This window comes from Hyaena hyaena, unplaced genomic scaffold (genome assembly GCF_003009895.1).
Source record: "Hyaena hyaena isolate Hyena2069 unplaced genomic scaffold, ASM300989v1 scaffold_288, whole genome shotgun sequence".
In the NCBI taxonomy this organism is placed as follows: domain Eukaryota; kingdom Metazoa; phylum Chordata; class Mammalia; order Carnivora; family Hyaenidae; genus Hyaena; species Hyaena hyaena.
Window position 1 is genome coordinate 1,514,269 of NW_024080922.1, and position 19,520 is coordinate 1,533,788.

General features: G+C 38.3%; 1 protein-coding gene across 5 annotated transcripts in view; it reads left to right on the top strand.

Moving 5' to 3' along the window:
- The window catches only part of ARID4B (AT-rich interaction domain 4B), a 145,732-nt gene that overhangs the window by 117,170 nt on the left and 9,042 nt on the right, over nt 1-19,520 (top strand). For 4 of the 5 annotated variants that reach the window (XM_039247167.1, XM_039247169.1, XM_039247170.1 and 1 more), the window contains 4 exons: nt 3,209-3,293; nt 5,408-5,606; nt 13,175-14,386; nt 17,400-17,513. In XM_039247167.1, coding sequence (XP_039103098.1) covers nt 3,209-3,293; nt 5,408-5,606; nt 13,175-14,386; nt 17,400-17,513 — 1,610 coding nt within the window. Of the gene's footprint in view, nt 1-3,208; nt 3,294-5,407; nt 5,607-13,174; nt 14,387-17,399; nt 17,514-18,167; nt 18,324-19,520 lie in introns of all 5 variants that reach the window. The other variant, XR_005530957.1, reaches the window with a different exon arrangement.

Sequence of the window (19,520 nt, forward strand, 5' to 3'; positions counted from 1 at the left end):
AGAGCATCATTAAGTTTTGAAGGATTGGCCTGGGTTAACGTTTATGTCTGAAATCTCAGCTTCCATTTGGTATGGGCTTTGGAATTTGAAAGCAGTCTCTTAACCAAAATCCCCTAATGCGGCTTTTCCTAACGCTGGTCTGTTACTCGTCTCTGTGCTTTTTCTGAATGGGACCTGGCGTGCCCTCAGCCACTGTTCTGGTATTGACCAGAACATCTTCAGAGGCTGTCCCTTTTCCATTTTTCTCCTACTTTCTACCAAGTGCTTTTCTTGCAAGCCTATTGCTTGCAAAGTCCATTTTCTTCCATGGTCGGAGTTTTCTGTGAAATAAATTCATTGATTTTTAAGGCATGATCTAGTTCTAGAGGTTGTTAATTATAATAGCAATAATAATATTGTGTCACTACATTTTATAAAAATAGAGAATAAATCTGGTGGAGTAAAGAAAAAAATCTACAAGAATAGTGTCCAAACAGGGGAATGCCTGAGCAGACAAAAAGCACTGAGAAAGTAGAACAGCAAAGAGGCAAATAATGAAGGAGAAATGATATTAGCTAATACTTACAGGACTGTAAGTTACCATGGAATTACTTCAGTAGGAAGCATGTCTAAAGAATTTTCTCAAGCATCTCCTAAAGCCATACAGAATATTCATTCTTAAAACAAAACTGTCATCCAAAATAGTAAGACCATAGTGTTTAATTACTATGGTTCAGATATTTTAGAAGTGTGTGCAGTTTATTTCATCTAATTCCAGAATTTTTTTGTTTTGTTTTCTGCCTGGCCCAACAATCTTTCCACATCCAAACTCATGACTTTAAGTTCTTCTGATAGTCAGTCCTTTTACAGCATTTACTTTGTAATTGGGTGGAGGAGAAGGTGATTTACCAGATAGCATCTGTAAACTGATGGGGCTTATGCTGTGGGCACCAGCTTGTACCAAGGTGGTAGCCGTTGTTTTGTTTTTGTATATGTTTCTTCTACCCTGTTCCTAAGAGAATTTAAGTAACATCCATTATCTCTGAGTCATAAAGAAATCTTCCTCTATCACAGTGAACATTTTAACTATGGAAACAATAACTGTTTTGTTTTGTTTTTCTTGTTTGATGTATTTGGTGCTCCATGTAACATATACAAATATACGATATCACGGTGGTGATCCTAAGTGGAAAGCTCCTATTTTGCCCTAATTTGAAATATAATTCATGTCAAAAACCCAAGTTGAATAGCATAGTGTTTTTACTGGCAGTAAAAATGTCTGTACTGCACAACTAACTGCATAACACACAGTCTTCACTTAAGAAAGCTAAAACTGCTTTATCTGTGTTTAGCTCACGTGCTGTTACATAGAACCATCATGAGCTACCTTTACTTATTTCATAAGAAGACAGAAGGCTTGTTTTCTTTTAAACAAAGTACACAGCAATGACCTCCATAACTATATCCAGATCAGAGCAACTTCTGGGACTTTACATTCAACTTTGCTGAGGGCAGAGATATTTTCTGTTTATTTTCCACCTCCACTCCAATTTTGGGAGGAGCTAAATTGCTTTCATCTCAAGCATAATGCAATTTTCAGTATTCCTGGGCAGGTTGAAAGTACTGCAAATATTTAGGTAGGTGCTCCTGTGCCAGTATAAATACCCAAAGGAGTGTGTTAAGTAGAATAATAATATTTGTTTAAAAATTTTTCAAAGTACTTATCATATATTTGATTTTCAAAAACTGTGTGATAGGCAGTTTTGTTTTATTTTTATTATTATTTTTTTTAATATTTTTTATTTATTTCTAGGAGAGAGAGAGAGAGAGAGACACCGTGAGCAAGGGAGGGTCAGAGAGAGAGGGAGGTACAGACTCTGAAACAGGCTCCAGGCTCTGAGCTGGCAGTCAGCACAGGGCCCGACGCGGGGCTCGAACCCAGGAACCGCGAGATCATGACCTAAGTGAAAGTCGGACGCTTAACCGACTAAGCCACCCAGGCGCCCCTGTTTTATTTTTTTAATACAGTCTTATTTGATATAGATTACATGAAGTCTGGTGTTGAGAATGGCTTGGCCAGGGCCGCATAACTAGCCAGCAGGGATTGTGTAAAGACTTTTCTAGAACTCACTCTGTCCTTCCTTATTCTCTCTAATTATTATGGCCCTCAACAGCTTCCAGCAGATACAGACGTAAACCTTGCGTGGGATGGTAGCCTCAGCTTTACCACAGCCAGTAGTTTGCCCAGCCAGGGTATCTGCCCAAGAGTGGTTCCAGGCATACTTTCCGGGCCGACTCTAGAACGGGGATATAATTTATTAGTCAGGTAATGGCCCAAGTCATTTACTTCCTGACTCAGGGCCTTTATTACTTCATTTAGTGCCTCGAATAATGAGGACAATTTAACTTAAAAGCTCATTTTCAGTTGTTCGTGTTCTAGAGTTAAAAACGTCAGTGAGTTTTCCATTTTCCATGATAAACATATGTAACTTTTGAACATAAAAAGAGGTTAATTTGTTTTTAATGTTTCTTCTTCCTGAGTTTTTATAAAAGTAAACTGCCGTTCTTTTTTGTTTTAAACAAATAGCTGTTTTGCAGTCAGTATAAGTTGCACCCTGTGAAACTCACGCAGGGTGTCAACGCTGAGTGGACAGAGCTGTTAACTCTTGGCTGCCTGTCCGTGTAGGAAGAAGCATCTCAGAATACTGAAAAACTTGGCCGAGTAATGCTTTCCTAGTGTTTTATGAGAAGGTTTTTTTTTCCTAGGTGATTTTGCATTGTCCGTAAGTTACAATATTATGCTCTTCTACCACATGATGTCATTAAGAGCATATTACCCTGGCTTCCTGATGTGTCTAGGAAAAAACCAAAAACGAATCTGTCTACTTGCTGCTTCAAAACAAAACAAAAACACATAGAAAATATTGTGGTTTCTTTACAAACAAGTTTGGTTTCTCTTTGGTGTAGAGAGTCAGGAGTGCCAGTTTAGACCTCAGGAGGTCTTTCTGATCTTGTCTCAGCCAGTACTGACATTATGTCCTTGGGTAGATCACTTGATCTCTCTTTCTGGGCCTTGGTAGCTTTATTCATTGAACCAGGAAGTTGAACTAAATGGTCTCCAAGGTCCTTTCCTGTTCTAAAAGGTTATGATTCTTTTTATGAATTTTTCTTTACTATGGCATAGTTCTGTGATGTTTTGCATATTTATATTAATTTCCTTTAATTTTAGATATGATGAGTGGATTAAAGCAGATAAAATAGTAAGACCTGCTGATAAAAACGTGCCAAAGATAAAACATCGGAAGAAAATAAAGGTGAGTGCTTTTTGCTAAATGTACTTTTTTTCTGCATGATAGATGTTAATTAATTTTCCTCTGAAATGATGCCTTCAGTGTGTGCATCTGTGTTAATAGAAACGGAAGTACTCTCTTAAAATAGCGAGTTTACCAAATGCTTGATTTGGGTACAGTCAATATTGTCACCTTATGGAAAGGTATTTTGGAAACAGTACTAAATGATTTTTGAGGCTTTTGTAGTTCTGATATTGTGTACGGCCACCCAGCCAGATTTCACTTATTTCAGTCCCTTTGTGCCCCCTCAGCTCCAGCTAGGAGCCACAAAACAGCATGGCTGGGAGCCTGGCTTAGTGCAAGGGCTGTAAACTATTCGGAGGAAGAAAAGGAGGTATCTGAAGGCAGAGGAAAGCCTGTTTGTACCTGCTCTTTTTCTCCTCGTCTTTAGTTGACTGTATTAGCAGTAGCTTAGGGTGTGTTCACAAAACCCTGTGAGCCACACGGTAGATGGGCCATGGAGACTCTGTTAATGAGTTTGTATGGAAATTAATGTTACTTTTCTGTATGATAGATTTATATATTCTAAAACTAAATCTTTTAACTGTTTTATTGGAAAGCCGACTATTAATTTTTAAAAGATTTTTCTTTTTAATGGCCTTTTTATACTTTGAATGATTGAGGTGCTTGATGGTTCTTCTGAAATTCAGTCCTCATAGTCACAGTGAAGAGCTGTTATTTTCCTGCTACTGGCCCCAAATAGTGCAAGCTTTCCCCCCAAGTGATTACTCTTTTCTCGCTGTAAAATTGGGTCTGGTTCTCAAGTTTTGATATAGCAGCTCAGTAGCTGCAACTCAGGGTGCTGGTCCAGGGACTACCCTTGGAGAACCATTACCCCAAAACATCCATAATATGTAATGAATCATCTTCTGTCATATACCATCTTGGGGAGAAGTGTGAAAATAGTCACTGAGAGTCTGTGGTCTGACCTGTATAAAAGGGTTTCAGAGTTGTTTACTATTCCATCACGCTCTACATCATTTAGGAAGCTTGTCTAGATGTGATTTTTTTCCCTGTAATTTATTTAAAAAAATTTTTTTTAGTGTTTTTGTTTATTTCTGAGAGAGAANTGGTAATAGAAAATAATAATGTTAAATGGCTGGCCAGATGGATAAGTGCATTTAAGAACAACACAAAGTATCTTTAGCTGAAGGGGCAGCTACTATGTTAATTAATTTGAGGCAGGGTGAGACCATTTTACCACTTGCTTCTATGGGGTTTTTTAATGTTTATTTTTTCTAAATTTTTTAATGTTTTTATTTCTGAGAGAGAGACAGAGAGCGCGCATGAGCAGGGGAGGGTCAGAGAGAGGGAGATACAGATTCTGAAGCAGGCTCCAGGCTCTGAGCTAGCTGTCAGCACAGAGCCCGACGCGGGGCTCGAACCCATGAACCGTGAGATCATGACCTGAGCTGAAGTTGGACGCTTAACTGACTGAGCCACCCAGGCACCCCATCTATAATTTATTTTAAAACCAAAATTAAAAAACAGCTTCCAGGAAGTATTTTAGTTAGCTTCTGCTCATCTTATTTGTAAACAATTTGAGAAAATCTCATTTTTTCCAGAAATCTTAATTTACCAATGAGCAGGTATGTTGTTTCCAAGTTAACTTCATAACAGATCATTTGTAGAATTGTTCCCAGTTGTCAACTAAATGAATATGTTTGGAATTTTGTCATTCCCAGCCTACATTTTATATTGAAAATGTTGCAAGTTTTTAAAACTACCAGGTTGAAATTTTTTAATGAATATTTAAGCCTATTGTGATTTAATTTTGTAGAATTTGTAACACCAGTTATTAAGATGAGGTTTGTTAGTCTGAATTGTTTATGGGATCTCTAGTTCACTTCCACTATTAAAATGTAAATATTAGACAAAAACTTTTTGTTCATCCTGCAATACTTTTGGAACAAAAAACCATCTCTGGCTATTTAGAGGAGCTTCTATAGTCTTTCTTTTCATATTGTTTAATATATGTTTAAATTCAACTTTGAATTTAAAATAAGTATTAGCATTGTTACAGTAAATACCTCATGATAAACTTTGGCTAACATGAGATCCTTTTTTTCTTAACCTAGAATAAATTAGACAAAGAAAAAGACAAAGATGAAAAATACTCTCCTAAAAACTGTAAACTTCGGCGCTTATCAAAACCACCTTTTCAGACAAATCCATCTCCTGAAATGGTATCCAAACTGGATCTTACTGATGCCAAAAACTCTGATACAGCTCATATTAAATCCATAGAAATTACTTCTATCCTCAATGGACTTCAAGGTAAACCTTAACAAATATCCTGTTGTGTGCAACTATGTTTTTAGTTGTTATGAATCAAATTCTGTAAAGCCAATTTACTGTTCTTTAATTGGGCCAGAATTTTGTTGCCTGTTATTACTTGAAATAAAATTACCCATTGATTGAGGTTTGGAGGTACTTCTGTGATTAGTAGATCTAAAGGCATCATTAAATTTTAGTTACAATTTATTATCCACCCTACAGTACTGTTACTTTGTTTTTTTCCTCAGGTACCATCCTTTCATGTTGCAACGCATGGTTTGTGTTATGTAATACTAGACTATAACATACTGAGTTTTTGTTAAGAATACCAAATTTCGTTTATCTTGATTACACCTATTATGATCTCTTTCATAATGGCATTATTGCTATTAATCTCTGAGGCCAAATGAAATATAACTAAAGAATAGTATGAATATTAACATTGATGTGTCTACCATAGTGGTGAACAAATAGTATTTATTTAAAAGAATTTTGCATTTCTGTCCCAAAAGTAACTAATAACCTGAATTTAGTGTGACCATTCCTTAACTTTTCTTTTGAATAAATTTGTATGTGTATATTAAACAAATACATATTTCTGAAGAACAGATTAATTTTTAAAAAACAGAGTAGCAAGCACAAGCCTTGCTGTGAAGGCTCCTGGAGAATGTTGAACAGAGTCTGTAGGTCATATTCTCATTTCATATTCAGCAGCTCTGAGAGTTTGCAGAAGCATTTCTGAGGGAGTTCAGTGGGGCAGAGTCAGAAGGGGGTTCTGGGAAACATCGGGGCTCACCACAGTCAGGACAAACAGGAGCAGGGGGGTAGTAAGCTACTCTGTGTTCTCTGATTCTAGGATTTACCAAATAAACTTCTAGCTTTCAGGTGGAGTCAGAGCAAAGTGTTTCTGCTGGGTAAAATGATGGTAGTCTGCCGATCTAGGTAACACCTTGCAAGACATAGAGGGGAGAGCTGGAGTTTCATCAACACATTGTTAAAACAAGCTAAATCTATTTAAATTCATTCAGACGGAATGGTGGCAGCAAGCATCTTAGTGATGGTGGTCCTTGCTGTTTCTTTGGAAACGACACTGTGTTAGCATGGACTGGTTTCCTTCTGCATCTGGGACACAGATAGCTCCCTGGGGAGATCCTGCTCTGGGGATCACTCTTCAGAGTAGCCCTTGGAATTCCTTGGTTCTGGCATCTCATGTCTGTTTTACTCGTTGGGGTACTCTTGTTGTGGTGGAGCATATTCTCTAGTAACTTTTTAAGAATGAGTGAGGAGAAGGGCAAATTTTTAGGGACAGTGTGCATCTGAGAATATCTTTATTCAGTGTATGGTTTAGCGGAGTTGAATGTTTTTCCTTCAGTAGTTTATTAGCATTGTTCAGTTGTCTTTTTTTTTTTTTTTTTTTTTTTTTAGTTATTTTCAGAGAGAGAGAGAGAGCAAGGGAGGGGCAGAGAGAAGGGGAGAGAGAATTGCAAGCAGGCTCTGCACTGTCAGTGCACACAGCCTGATGAACTCACAGACTGTGAGATCATGATCTGAGCCGAAATCAGGAGTCAGATGCTTAACCAACTGAACCACCCAGGTGCCCCTCAGCTCTCCTTTCTGATGTTGTTTCTGTGATGTTCAGAGCCCTTACAATTCCTGATTCTTTCTGTCTGAGTTGTTTTATCACTTGGGTTTTTTTTTGTTTTGGGGGTTTTTTCTTGGATTTTCCTTCTCTTTGGAATCTTGAATCTTTGTTTCTAATGTCCTAAACTTTCATGGTGATTATGCCTTGTGTGGATATATTTTCATCCACTGTCTTGTGTACTTGCTAGGCTCTTTTCATTCTAGAAACTTGAACCTTTCTGTTTTAGGTGCTTTTCTTCAATTAGTTTGTTGATTATTCCTTCCTCTGCATTTTACTGTTCTTGCTTGTTTTTTGGGGGGGGGGGTGTTGGATATTTTTATTTACTATTATATCAGTATTGTACTTTCTATAGTATATTTTAATGTGTTTATCGTTTTGGGGGTAAGGTTATTGATTCTTTATGTCTTAGTTTTCTGGTATCTTAGAAATTTTCTCCATTTTGTCTTCTATTTTTTTTATTTTTTTAAAAATATTTATTTATTTTATGGGGAGAGTACGAGTAGGGAAGGGGCAGAGAGAGGGGGACAGAGGATCTGAAGTGGGCTCTGTGCTAACAGGCTGACAGAAGCGAGCCTGACGTGGGGCTCAACTCACAAACCGTGAGATCATGACCTGAGCCAAAGTTGGATGCTCAGCCTACTAATAAGCCACCCAGGTGCCCCATCTTCTTATTCTTTTAAAAACTATTTAATACACTGCTCTAATGCTTAGTGACAGCTGTAATATTTTTAATTTTCAATAGCTCTTTATTTTCTACATGTTCTCATACCATTCTCTTAAGATGGGTATAGGATCATAACCTTTCTGGTTTTGCTCTTTCCAAAGGATATTGTAAATTTTTTGTTCTTCTTTTGCATGGTTAGTTACTTCCAGTTTGCTTTTTCCTGCCTTATTGTGAAAGACTTTTTCCTTGTCTGTCTTCTCCCGATTAGGAATCTTGAGCACATAGTTGGGACTTGTCAACTCTGAGTTAGTTTCACTATAAGGTAATCTGTGTGGGCCATTTTTTGGAGAAGACTACTGTCAGATCTTTAGGTCTTAGTCCGGTTGCATTCCAGAGAGGAGTCTTCAGCCTTGACTGGGAGGGTAAGCAAATGGCCTCTAGTGTTTAGGATCCAGTTGAGGGTTAAGGGAAGGAAGGAGGGGAAATTCTTAGCATTTTTAGTTCACTGATCCCACTGAGTTCAGCATCACATCTGTACCTGCACCTTCAGTAGTTTTTAGCCTTGCCTAGGCCACAAATCCTGTTTTCACTGTCTTCAGAAAATAAGCCTTCAGAAGAGTAGTCTTCTAGCAGCCTGTGGCAGGGGTGAGGACCTAGGGATCTAACAGCCTTTTGAATAATGCTTGCCTAATGTTTCTTATGTTAGGCTGCTTCCTCCACTTTTCATGTTCACACGTACTTCTTCAGCCAATTTTTATTGAAAAGTCTATGGAGATTTGGGTTTATTCTCAGCTCTGCTCACTCCTGGCTTGAGAAAAGGGTTGGCTTTCTTGGGTCTGTTTACTCTCAACCATCTGCTTTTTGACTTACACATTCTGTTGCTGTTCTCTCCTATTGTCCCTGTTTTTGTTGGCATATTATTTCAGAAATTGTGTTAACATACCACATGCATATGTGTATTTAAAATTATTAATATATATTAATATGTCACATATTAGCACATTAAGTTCATATCCCCAAACATATATATACATATGCACAGATACACAATATGGTATTTTTATAAATGGGATCATTAACACTACAAATGCCACCTTTTGAGGGGGGGCTTGGCATAGTATAAATGACAAATTTTTTCATATCAGCACATTTATACTATTGAGTAGCTGTATCACAATTTGTTTAATTCTTGGTTTTAAAAAAAGGTATTTAGATTATTTTTATTATTTTTCCTCTTGCACATAATTCAGTGGCCATCACAAATGGCATATTTGTAACATTCCACATATTCTCTTCATACTTTCTCTTTTCTGTGGTGAATTTTATTTTTGATTTGGCCATAGATCAAATTTAAGACCTTTCAGGTTATTTACAGTTAAAAAATGATTATTGCTATGAATGCATGTGTGTATGTATATGTACATGTATATATAAGGAAAAAATTGAGGCCACTCATGAATGTAGAACACAGACAGCTAGGAATCTCTTCCCTGGCATGAGATGAGCTGGGAACAGAACAAGAGGGTGGGTGATGATTGGAATTCTGTAGAGAAACTGAATATCTCTAGAGAATAATATTCCACATTTTGACACTAGACATCCCCTCAAGTAAACTGGATCCCTGAGGAAGCACCTAATGGAAAGCTTATCCATTAATAAATGCTACCAACACAGTCCAGTTTTAGTAGGTCATCCCTCAGAGTGAACAGTCAAGGAGGGCTCCCACATCAAATGTGGAAACCAAAACAGATAGAAGGAGTGACCCTTGCGAAGAGAGATAGTAACAAGCATATTAATTGTGTCTGTTTATTATTAATCTCAGAGAACCCATAAGCATTTGTGAAACAAGAACAGGATACAGTTGAGGCGCCTGGGTGGCTTAGTCGGTTAAGCGTCCGACTTTCGCTTAGGTCATGATCTCACGGTTTGTGGGTTCGGGCCCCGCATCGGGCTATGTGCTGACTGCCATCTCAGAGCCTGGAGCCTATTTCAGAGTCTGTATCTCCCTCTCTCTCTCTGACCCTCCCCTGCTCACACTGTCTCTCTCTCTCTCCTAGAAATAAATAAAAATATTTAAAAAAAACAAAGAAACAGGATACAGTGATAAGGTAACAAAGAACAAGAAACACATAGAATTAAACATTGAAATTAAAATTCCATAAAACACAGTTTGGAGCTGGGAAATTTCGAGAAAATGTAAGAAAGCAGTGATGGAAATCTTAGAAAATGAGTGATAATAGATAGTGAATAGTGAAATCAGAGGGGAAGAAATGAACAAGTAACTGTGTACACACCATTGTTGTTTGAGTATACTCGTGTGTAGATCTTTGTTTTTCACACTGGGGAGAGCAACACCAGCATTACTTCTAGAATCAACTTTAGGAATCAAGAAGCCATGGAAACAGCATGCTTAATTATAAGTAACTGGATTTTGAAAAGCAATTGGATTTTGAAAAACTGAACAACATAAGAAAACTAGGGTTTTCTTATGAACTGTCTCACAACTATATTATTGATTTGTTGATTTGTACCTCATTTCTTAGTGCTGTACTGTATACAGTGCCATTCTGTCTTTCTTAGAGAGTGCTGTATGTACGGTGTTGTGTTCTCCTCCCACTCTGCCATATACATATCAATCACTAGGATCATCCTAGAATAGGATGGACAGAGAAATAAACAAGTAACTAAAAGAAGAAAAATCTCCAGAACTGACAGACATGAATCTTTAAATTGAAAGAGCCTGCCCAGTACCTGATAAATTAGTGAAAAAGGAGCCTCGCCACAGTACGTTATTATGGAATTAAAAATACCTGGATTAAAAAACTACCACTATGGTTGAGGAGATAAATGAAAGTAGTGTTTTTAACACTCTAAGCAAGGGTCAGTACCTTCAAATTTTTGAAGGAAAATAATTTTCCATTTGAAATTCTGTACCTGGTTAAACTATCCATAAAACAATTAAATTTGAGGGTAGAGATGTATTTGGACAAAGAGTATTTATCTCCTATGTGCCTTTTTAAGGAAAGTAATAGAAAATAGAAAAGTAATCTGCTCCAAGGCAATCTGGGAATAAACCAAGGAGGAGGAAGATGGGCAATTCACTTAACCTGTGGGTCTCTGGCAAGTGAAAGCAATGAAGGCGGGGCACCTGGGTGGTTCAGTCGGTTAAGCAGTTAAGTGTCTGACTCTTGGTTTTGGCTCAGGTCATGATCTCCGGGTTTGGAGGATAAAGCCTGACATCAAGTTGTGTGCTGACAGCACAGAGCCTGCTTAGGATTCTCTTTCTCTCTCTGCCCCTACCCTGTGTGCGCTCTCGCTCTCTCTCTCTCTCTCTCTCTCTCTCAATAAATAAATTTTAAAAAGAAAAAAAGAAAGTGATGAAGGGAATTTCTAAGATGATGCTGTTAGAGCAGACCCAGAGAGCCACCAACTAAATGGAGTAGAAAGTAGGCCTTCAGCATAGATTTGGTGAGTAAGGGAACTGGATGGAGTGCTTGACTGCACAGAGCAAATGAAATAAATGTGAAAGGCTTAGAAAAGGAAGATGTAATGTAGAAAAGAAGGACTTTTGGAAACTTGGAGAAATGGCTCTATGAGGAAGGAAGTTTATCAAGCGTGATACTTCTTTTTGTAATGAACCACATTAATGAATGTTATAAATATTATATTTAATTAACTGAAGATAACTATATATGGAAAGTATGGCAAGAGATAGGTGTATGAATACAATACCCATTGCTCATTGCAGGCTAAACTTCCTAAGCGAGCACATCTCTTAATAATATACTATCAGAAGATATAGTTTTGAGACTTTGAAGGCTTGGGAAGGAAGAAAAAAAGCTGTTAGTTTTCTATTGAGTTTCCATTTGTTTTTAGTCACATATGCATTGTTTTGATAATTAAAACAATTCAGTTGTACAGGAACACGTTGAAAAGTTTAAATGTTTTTAACTACCTTGTGTCCGTTCTTTTTTACTTGTAGCAAACTTAGCTAAAGAACATAGGTAGCGTTGTAGTTACAATGCTAAATTCAGGAGCCAAATGACTAAGATTTCTGTTTCATCTCAACTTTTACTAGCTCTTTGGGGTGGTTTAACCTCTCTAAATTCCAGTCTCCTAAACTATAAAATAGGGTTAACAATAACATACCCATCATAGGGTTATTGTGAGACTGAGTCAGTCTGTGCAAAGGGTATCAAAGTACCTGGCATGTAGCAATTTCTCAGTAAATGTTATATTAAAATCATAATAAAGGCAATTATCTTTATACTTAATTGAATTCATTTACCAAAATGCACTTTTAAGAAATAAATTCTGTAAATATTTTTATATAAGGTATCAGTTACTTAAAACTGTGTCTGTTCTTCATAACGTTGCAGAAAACAGGGCACCTGGGTGGTTCAGTCAGTTGAACATCTAACTCTTGATTTTGGCTTAGGTCATGATCCCAGGGTCATGAGATCAAGTCCTGCCTTGAGCTCTGTGCTGGGCGTGGAGCCTGCTTGAGATTCATTCTCTCTCTCTCTCTCTCTCTCTCTCCCTCTCCCCCCCCCTTTCTCCTCTCTCCTCTCTCTTCTCTCCTCTTCCCTCTCCCCCTCCCTCCCCATCTACCCCCTCCCCTACACTTGTTCTCTCTCTCAAAAAACCAAAAACCAAACCAAAGCAAAACAAAAAGACATTGTGGAAATCCATTGTTCACAAATCTTTGAATAATCATCGCTACATTGAAAGTGAAGCTTATAATTTCATAAGAATATAGATTTTGAAGTTAGAATAACCCAGGAATACATACATCCTGACTGCACTATTTTCTACTCGTAAATTTAGAGGAGTTTCTTTTTTATAATCAGTTTTATTGAGGTATAATTTACAAACAATAAAGTTCACAACTTTTATGCTTACAATTTGATGTGTTTTGGCAACAATATACCGTAGTTAACTACAACCTCTGTCACAGTATAGAACATTACCGTCATGGGGTGCCTGGGTGCCAACTCTTGATCTCATCTAAGGTCTCAGTCACGGGGTCATGAGTTCAAGCTCATGCTGGGCATGAAGGCTACCTTCAAAAACATTACCATCGTTGTGGGAGTGTCCTAAGTCTCCAAAGCTTAGTTTCCTTACCTGCAAAATGGGGATAAAACCTAGCAACCCAAGAGGGCTGTAAACATAGGGGCTAAGATATATATAAAGTGCTGTGCACAGGGAAGACATTGCTGGTGTCCTTACTATACTCATCGGTTTTTCTTCTTCATTTCTAAGCTTCCGAGAGTTCTGCTGAAGACAGTGAGCAGGATGAGACAGGTGCTCAAGACATGGATAACAGTGGCAGAGAGGAGTCTAAGATTGACCATTTGACCCATACCAGAAATGATCTTATTGCAAAAGAGGAACAGAACAGTTCATCTTTGCTAGAAGAAAACAAAGTCCATGCAGATTTGGTGATATCCAAACCAGTGTCAAAATCTCCAGAAAGATTAAGAAAAGATATGGAAGGATTATCTGAAGATACGGATTATGAAGAAGAAGACGAAATCACAAAAAAGAGAAAAGATATTAAGAAGGACACTGCAGAGAAGTCTTCAAAGCCACAAGTAAAACGTGGTAAAAGAAGGTATTGCAATACAGAGGAGTGTTTAAAAACTGGATCGCCCGGCAAAAAGGAAGAGAAGGCCAAGAACAAAGAACCACTTTGCATAGAAAACAGTAGCAACAGCTCTTCAGATGAAGAGGAGGAAGAAAAATCAAAAACAAAGATGACGCCAACCAAGAAATACAACGGTTTGGAGGAAAAGCGAAAATCTCTACGGACAACTGGTTTCTATTCAGGATTTTCAGAAGTGGCAGAAAAAAGGATAAAACTTTTAAATAACTCTGATGAGAGACTTCAGAACAGCAGAGCTAAAGACCGGAAAGACGTGTGGTCAAGCATTCAGGGGCAGTGGCCGAAGAAAACCCTGAAGGAGCTGTTTTCGGACTCTGACACAGAGGCGGCCGCCTCCCCGCCCCATCCGGCCCCCGAGGAGGCGCCCCCAGAGGGGTCATTGCAGCCCGTGGCCGAGGAGGAGGGCTGCCCCCCCAGCGCCGAGCTGGAAACCCCGCCGCCAGCCAGTACCGACGGTAAGCCCGCTGAGGAAAAGCCGGTGGAGGCCACTGACAAAAAAGCGGAATTTCCCAGTAGTGGCAGCAATTCCGTGCTCAACACCCCTCCGACTACCCCTGAGTCGCCTTCCTCGGTCACGGTCACGGAAGCTGGTCGGCAGCAGTCTTCGGTGACTGTGTCGGAGCCGCTGGCCCCAAACCAAGAAGAGGTTCGAAGTATCAAGAGTGAGACCGACAGCACAATCGAGGTGGACAGTGTCACGGGGGAGCTGCAGGACCTGCAGTCGGAAGGGACCAGCTCGCCGGCAGGCTTTGACGCCAGCGGGAGCTCCAGCGGGAGCAATCAGCCGGAGCCAGAGCACCCCGACAGAGGTGAGGGGCGAGCGCGTTCGTGGCCCTAGCTTAGAACTTCCCTTCTTCCCTTTTTCCAGGCCGCTACAGTCCCGCTGGTTAGAGCAGGCCGTGTTGAAGTCCTCGTGTGAGCGCAGTAAGAATGGAAACTGGAAGGGTGCTTTGAGTAAGGGCTAGCGAATGCACTGCAGAGCCTGGGCGGGACTTGTGCTGTGCAGCCGTCGGTGACGTTCCGTAGTGGACCAGAGCATGTGCTGGAGACGCCCGCGGGTACTGTTTGAAGATTCCCTATGTGGCATGAGCCGCTTCAATGTATTTCTGTAACGTTGTTTTTGCAGTTGAAATGTGCGGTTTCTCATGAACGTTCTGATTTATTGACAGACCCCTCCACCCTTAACCAAATACTCTATGTAGGGCTTTGGAGCAACCAACTGCCCAGGCACTGCTTTCCTCAGACAACCGTGTCAAACTGATTTTCAAGCCTGACTAACTTGTGTGAGTTTGTAAAGGAATTTGATGCTTTCTTAGATGCAGAGCTTCCAGATCGAAGGACCAATGTGTATGTTAACCTACAGTAATACTTTTTGATTTTCTGTGAAGTTGTTGAAAGTGGAAATTCAAATTAGTACTTTTAAAAGTATTAGTGCCCTTTGATTTTGCCATAGCTATTCTTCTGTCTTCATTTTTCTTACAAACCACTTCATTCAGGTGTCTTTCAATGAATAGAACTTATGCCGACATTGGCTTTGAAACTTCCATTTTCACTGAAAAGATAAGATATGTACTTTACATAACATACCAGTTTTTATTATGCTAGCCTTAGGTTTTTAGCTAAGCTTAAAAAGATGGGCTATAAGTCGGGTGAGTTAATTCCCAGTTTTCTCACACAAATGTTTTTTTTTTTTCACTTTTATCCTTTTTCCAGCTTTACTGAGATATAGTTGATAAAATATTGTCACACAAATCTTGACTTAAACATTGCTTTTTAAAAACTAAATATTAATAAAAGATATAGTTGCATTTCAATTGGAATCTTCTTTGGATTTTCACATGCACAGCTACAGAATGTGTGCCATAAAAAAGTGATACAATAGCTTGTCTCCTGATAGACTCAGGGCAGCATTGCCCTTTCAAATCTTAATGTCGACTAGGTTTAAAAGTGTGCAATTTAAGAAATACTCCCAGGGCGCCTGGTTGGCTTAGTCAGGTAAGCATCCAGCTTTTCAGCTCAGGTCATGATCTCACGGTTCTTGAGTTCGAGCCCTCTGTCAGGCTCCGCGCTGACACAGCATTGTCTCTCTCTCTCCCTCTCAAAATAAATTAAAAAAAAAAAAACAAAAAACAAAACTTTAAAAGAAATACTCCCAACTTTAATATAACAGAGACTATCTGCTTTACCAAAGCAAAGAGAGAATTGACCTCTCTTTAGAAATAAATTCTTTTCTTTATTTAAAAAAATTTTTTTTAATGTTTTATTCTGAGAGAGAGAGACCGCATGAACAGGGGAGGGTCAGAGAGAGAGGGAGACACAGAATCTGAAACAGGCCTCAGGCTCTGAGCTGTCAGCATAGAGCCGGACGCTGGGCTCGAACCCACAAACCATGAGATCATGACCTGATCCGAAGTCGGACAGTTAACCGACTGAGCCACCCAGGCGTCCCTCTTTAGCAATAAATTCTTAAGCACTTATTTCATATGGCCTCATTTTAAGAAATTTGTCTGCTGATACCAGAGAATTCACATTGTGTCAAAAGTAAAGATGTAAGGAGACTTTAGATTTAGGAGTTCCCTCCAGTTAGCTTACATGTTACTTAACTTATATCCAATAGCTTCCGTTACTCTTTATTTCTTGCAACTGAAAGCTTCAGAATTAAAACTCTATTAGGGAGAAACCTGACAATTATTTTTAAGATTCTGTGCCTCAGTATAGTCATTATCTTAATCACCTTCTTTTTGTTTCATTTAAATTGTTATATTAAAATAGCTTCAGGAGAAGTTATCAATAAGGTGTAATTAAAAAACTGTCTAGGAAGTTGCAAACAAAACAGTTAATGGCCATGTTTGATCAAGGAAGCCATGTCTGGTATACTCAAGACTGCTACTATCATTGGTAATAGGACTAAGAAATACTTTTTGTAGCAGACATGGCATAATTTTTGTCACATTTGTATCATGTCATTATAGTGTCTGACATTGTACTGAATAGAAATGGGACTTTATTAATCTCCAGAAAAGATAGTCTGGTAGACAATACATATAATTAGAGATACCCAGAAACACAATAGATGCTATGGACCAATAGAGAAAAATGTACCAAAACTATAGTTTGGAGTAGTTGTCAAGCCATGAAGCCTGGCGGTCATGGAAGGTCTTAGTAAAGCTGTAGAACTTGGACTAGTCCTTCAAGAAAAGGGAGACATTTATGAAGTTTCAGGATAATTTCCTACCAAAAAGATGAAACGTTTCGTAGAATTATTATGCTGGGTTTGTGAATGGTCTATGTGTTAACCAGTGCCTTGGCAGTGAAGTTACTCTTGAAGTACATACATTGGTAAAATAAGTGTGAATTACTACTAAAATTTATCCCATTAATATGATATTATTTTAAAATTTTTAATATCATATAAGCTATATCATTAAAATTTTCATCTGTAATTTAAATATTTTGGTTCTATTGAATTTTAACAAATTTCATTTTTTATTTTCAGCATTTACCTGTCTTTCGAGTTGCTAGACTCATATACTCCCAGTACTATGTTGAGAACAATTTTTAGTTTATATCTGTTTTTTCTAAGAAGGATGTGTATACTTTATTTGCCATTTTTAAAAACTCTAACTTTTATTGTGTGCAATAATTGAGTTCATTAATGAAAATTTATTCTAAAGATTATAGTAATTTCTATGATAATTTATAAAGTTCATAAAGAACATGCAGTTTCAGAATTGTTTTATGCTCCTAAAATGTGAGATTAACTTATATGTAGGAAAGCTTGATTTTATTTTGTGTTACTTAATCATTTCTTTCCCATCGTAGCCTGTACAGGTCAGAAAAGAGGGAAAGAATCTCAGGGAGGAGGAAGTTCATCAAAAAAGCAGAAGCGAAGCCATAAGGCAACAGTGGTAAACAACAAAAAAAAGGGAAAAGGCAGTAAGTGTGAAACCTCTAATTATTTATGTATAAAAATAATGGCGGATATGTTTTTTTCTCCCCTATTAAGAAAGGGGTGTTCAGGATATGGGATAGTTAAATATTTTGATTTTGTCTCCACCATCAAAAAAGTCGCACAGAAGTCTTCTGATCCTAGGTAACTTCTAGGATTAAGCAGTCTGGTGTTATTCAGCAGTGGTAGTGATTGCTGATGAATGACCAGGTAATCCTTTTTAAAATAATAGCCAGTGTAATAGAAACTCGACATCTTTGTTAGTTTTATGTCCCTCAGTCCTTTCCACTTGCCGTTGTATGTATCACATTTCATTGAAAATGCTTCAATTATGTATTATTTTTATTACAGTGAAATTGTTTGCTTTGTAATTCTTCAAGGCAAAATCAGACTGGAAGAGAACAATCAAGCTAGCTTTAGAGCTGTACTTGCAACAAGTCCAGTCTGTTACTTTTATCTTTGTACCCCAGACTGTGTCCCACAAGCAGCTATAAGCAGTACCAAAGGTTTAACTTTAGTAATGGCTCTGTTCGTTGACCAGCAGGAATTTATATACTGTATTTCTCCCGAGAGCTGCACATTTAATCTCTCTTTTGTAGACAAAGTGAGAAGCAGAAAATATGTAAAGAATTTTTTTTCAGGTGCCCCACACTGACCTCCTGCTGCTCTTCCAGGAGACTCCTGCCACCTCCACTGCCTGACCTTTGCTATCGGCCGGCTTGGCTGCACTTCAGTGCAGAAAAGGGTTATGCGGCCAGCTCCCCGAGGTTCTGCTGAGCCCATATGACTTCCAGGCGGTGAATATGGCGTCCCTCGGGGCCCCGGGCGGCTGTGCTCAGCAAGGCCATGAAAGCCGGGCTGAGGCAGACCACTGCAGCAGAGTGGGGCCAAGCCTTGGGTGGCATAGCTAGGAGTTGCCAGGCCTTCCAGAGCAGCAGTGGGGGGGTTGGGCGGGGATCCTTGTAAGATGTTTGTAGAGGAGTGGTAGAGTTTCTTCATTCTCGGAACACCACACTGGGAGGAATTGCTGTGTACCTTTCCTGTCTAGAATACTTGTCAGGCTTTGAGAGCCTGATTATGCTTTTTTGGGGGTAGCTGTTAGTAGGTAAAGAATCAATAAATACATCCAAGTTGATCATCAATTATTTGGAATAACCAACAGGATATTTAAAGACTTTTACCATTTAATGACATATCCTAACAGGGCTCCTCTTCAACAAGTCAGTTAACGTATCCCTGTAATTTAGAGGTATAGTGGGTATATTTGATTGTATTCTGTAACTGTTCTATAGCAGTTACAGTTAATTGTATTCTCTCATTTTAATTATTGGGCTTAAGGCTTGGTAAATCAGAACGAGAAAGCCATTCTCTGAGAATAATTTAGTAAAGTTGAACTAACTCATGGACTATCTAAGATAATACTTTGTATCCAGAAAGAGGTAATTCATGGAAATATCAATCCCATCATCTATTCATTCACATGGTTGAACAGTCAAGGTTAAGCCTTTCTGCTTGAGTACTGAGACTTTAATCAGCAAAGGCAGTTGTAACAGTTATTTTGCAGATTTGCGAAATCTTCCTAGTGAATATATTTGCCAGAGTATAACTGATGGTTTATTTTAGTCCACAAGCTACAATGTAGGAGTTAGTGAAGGAGAGAATCATTGTACACATCAAAGTTTAAGAGTTTATTCCCAAAGATATTTTTTAAAGGAGTTTCATGATTATATTCCATTGTTTGCTTGTGGCCAGAGGAATAGGAAAAGTGTTACATGTACCTGATCTGTATACAACCCAAACTATGAAAATTTAGTTGCTACAATTAGTCACTTAAAAAGATGCTGTATTCTATTTTATATATAGTAACCCAAACTATGAAAATTCAGTTGCTACAATTAGTCACTTAAAAAGATGCTATATTCTATTTTATATATAGTAACCCAAACTATGAAAATTTAGTTGCTACAATTAGTCATTTAAAAAGATGCTATATT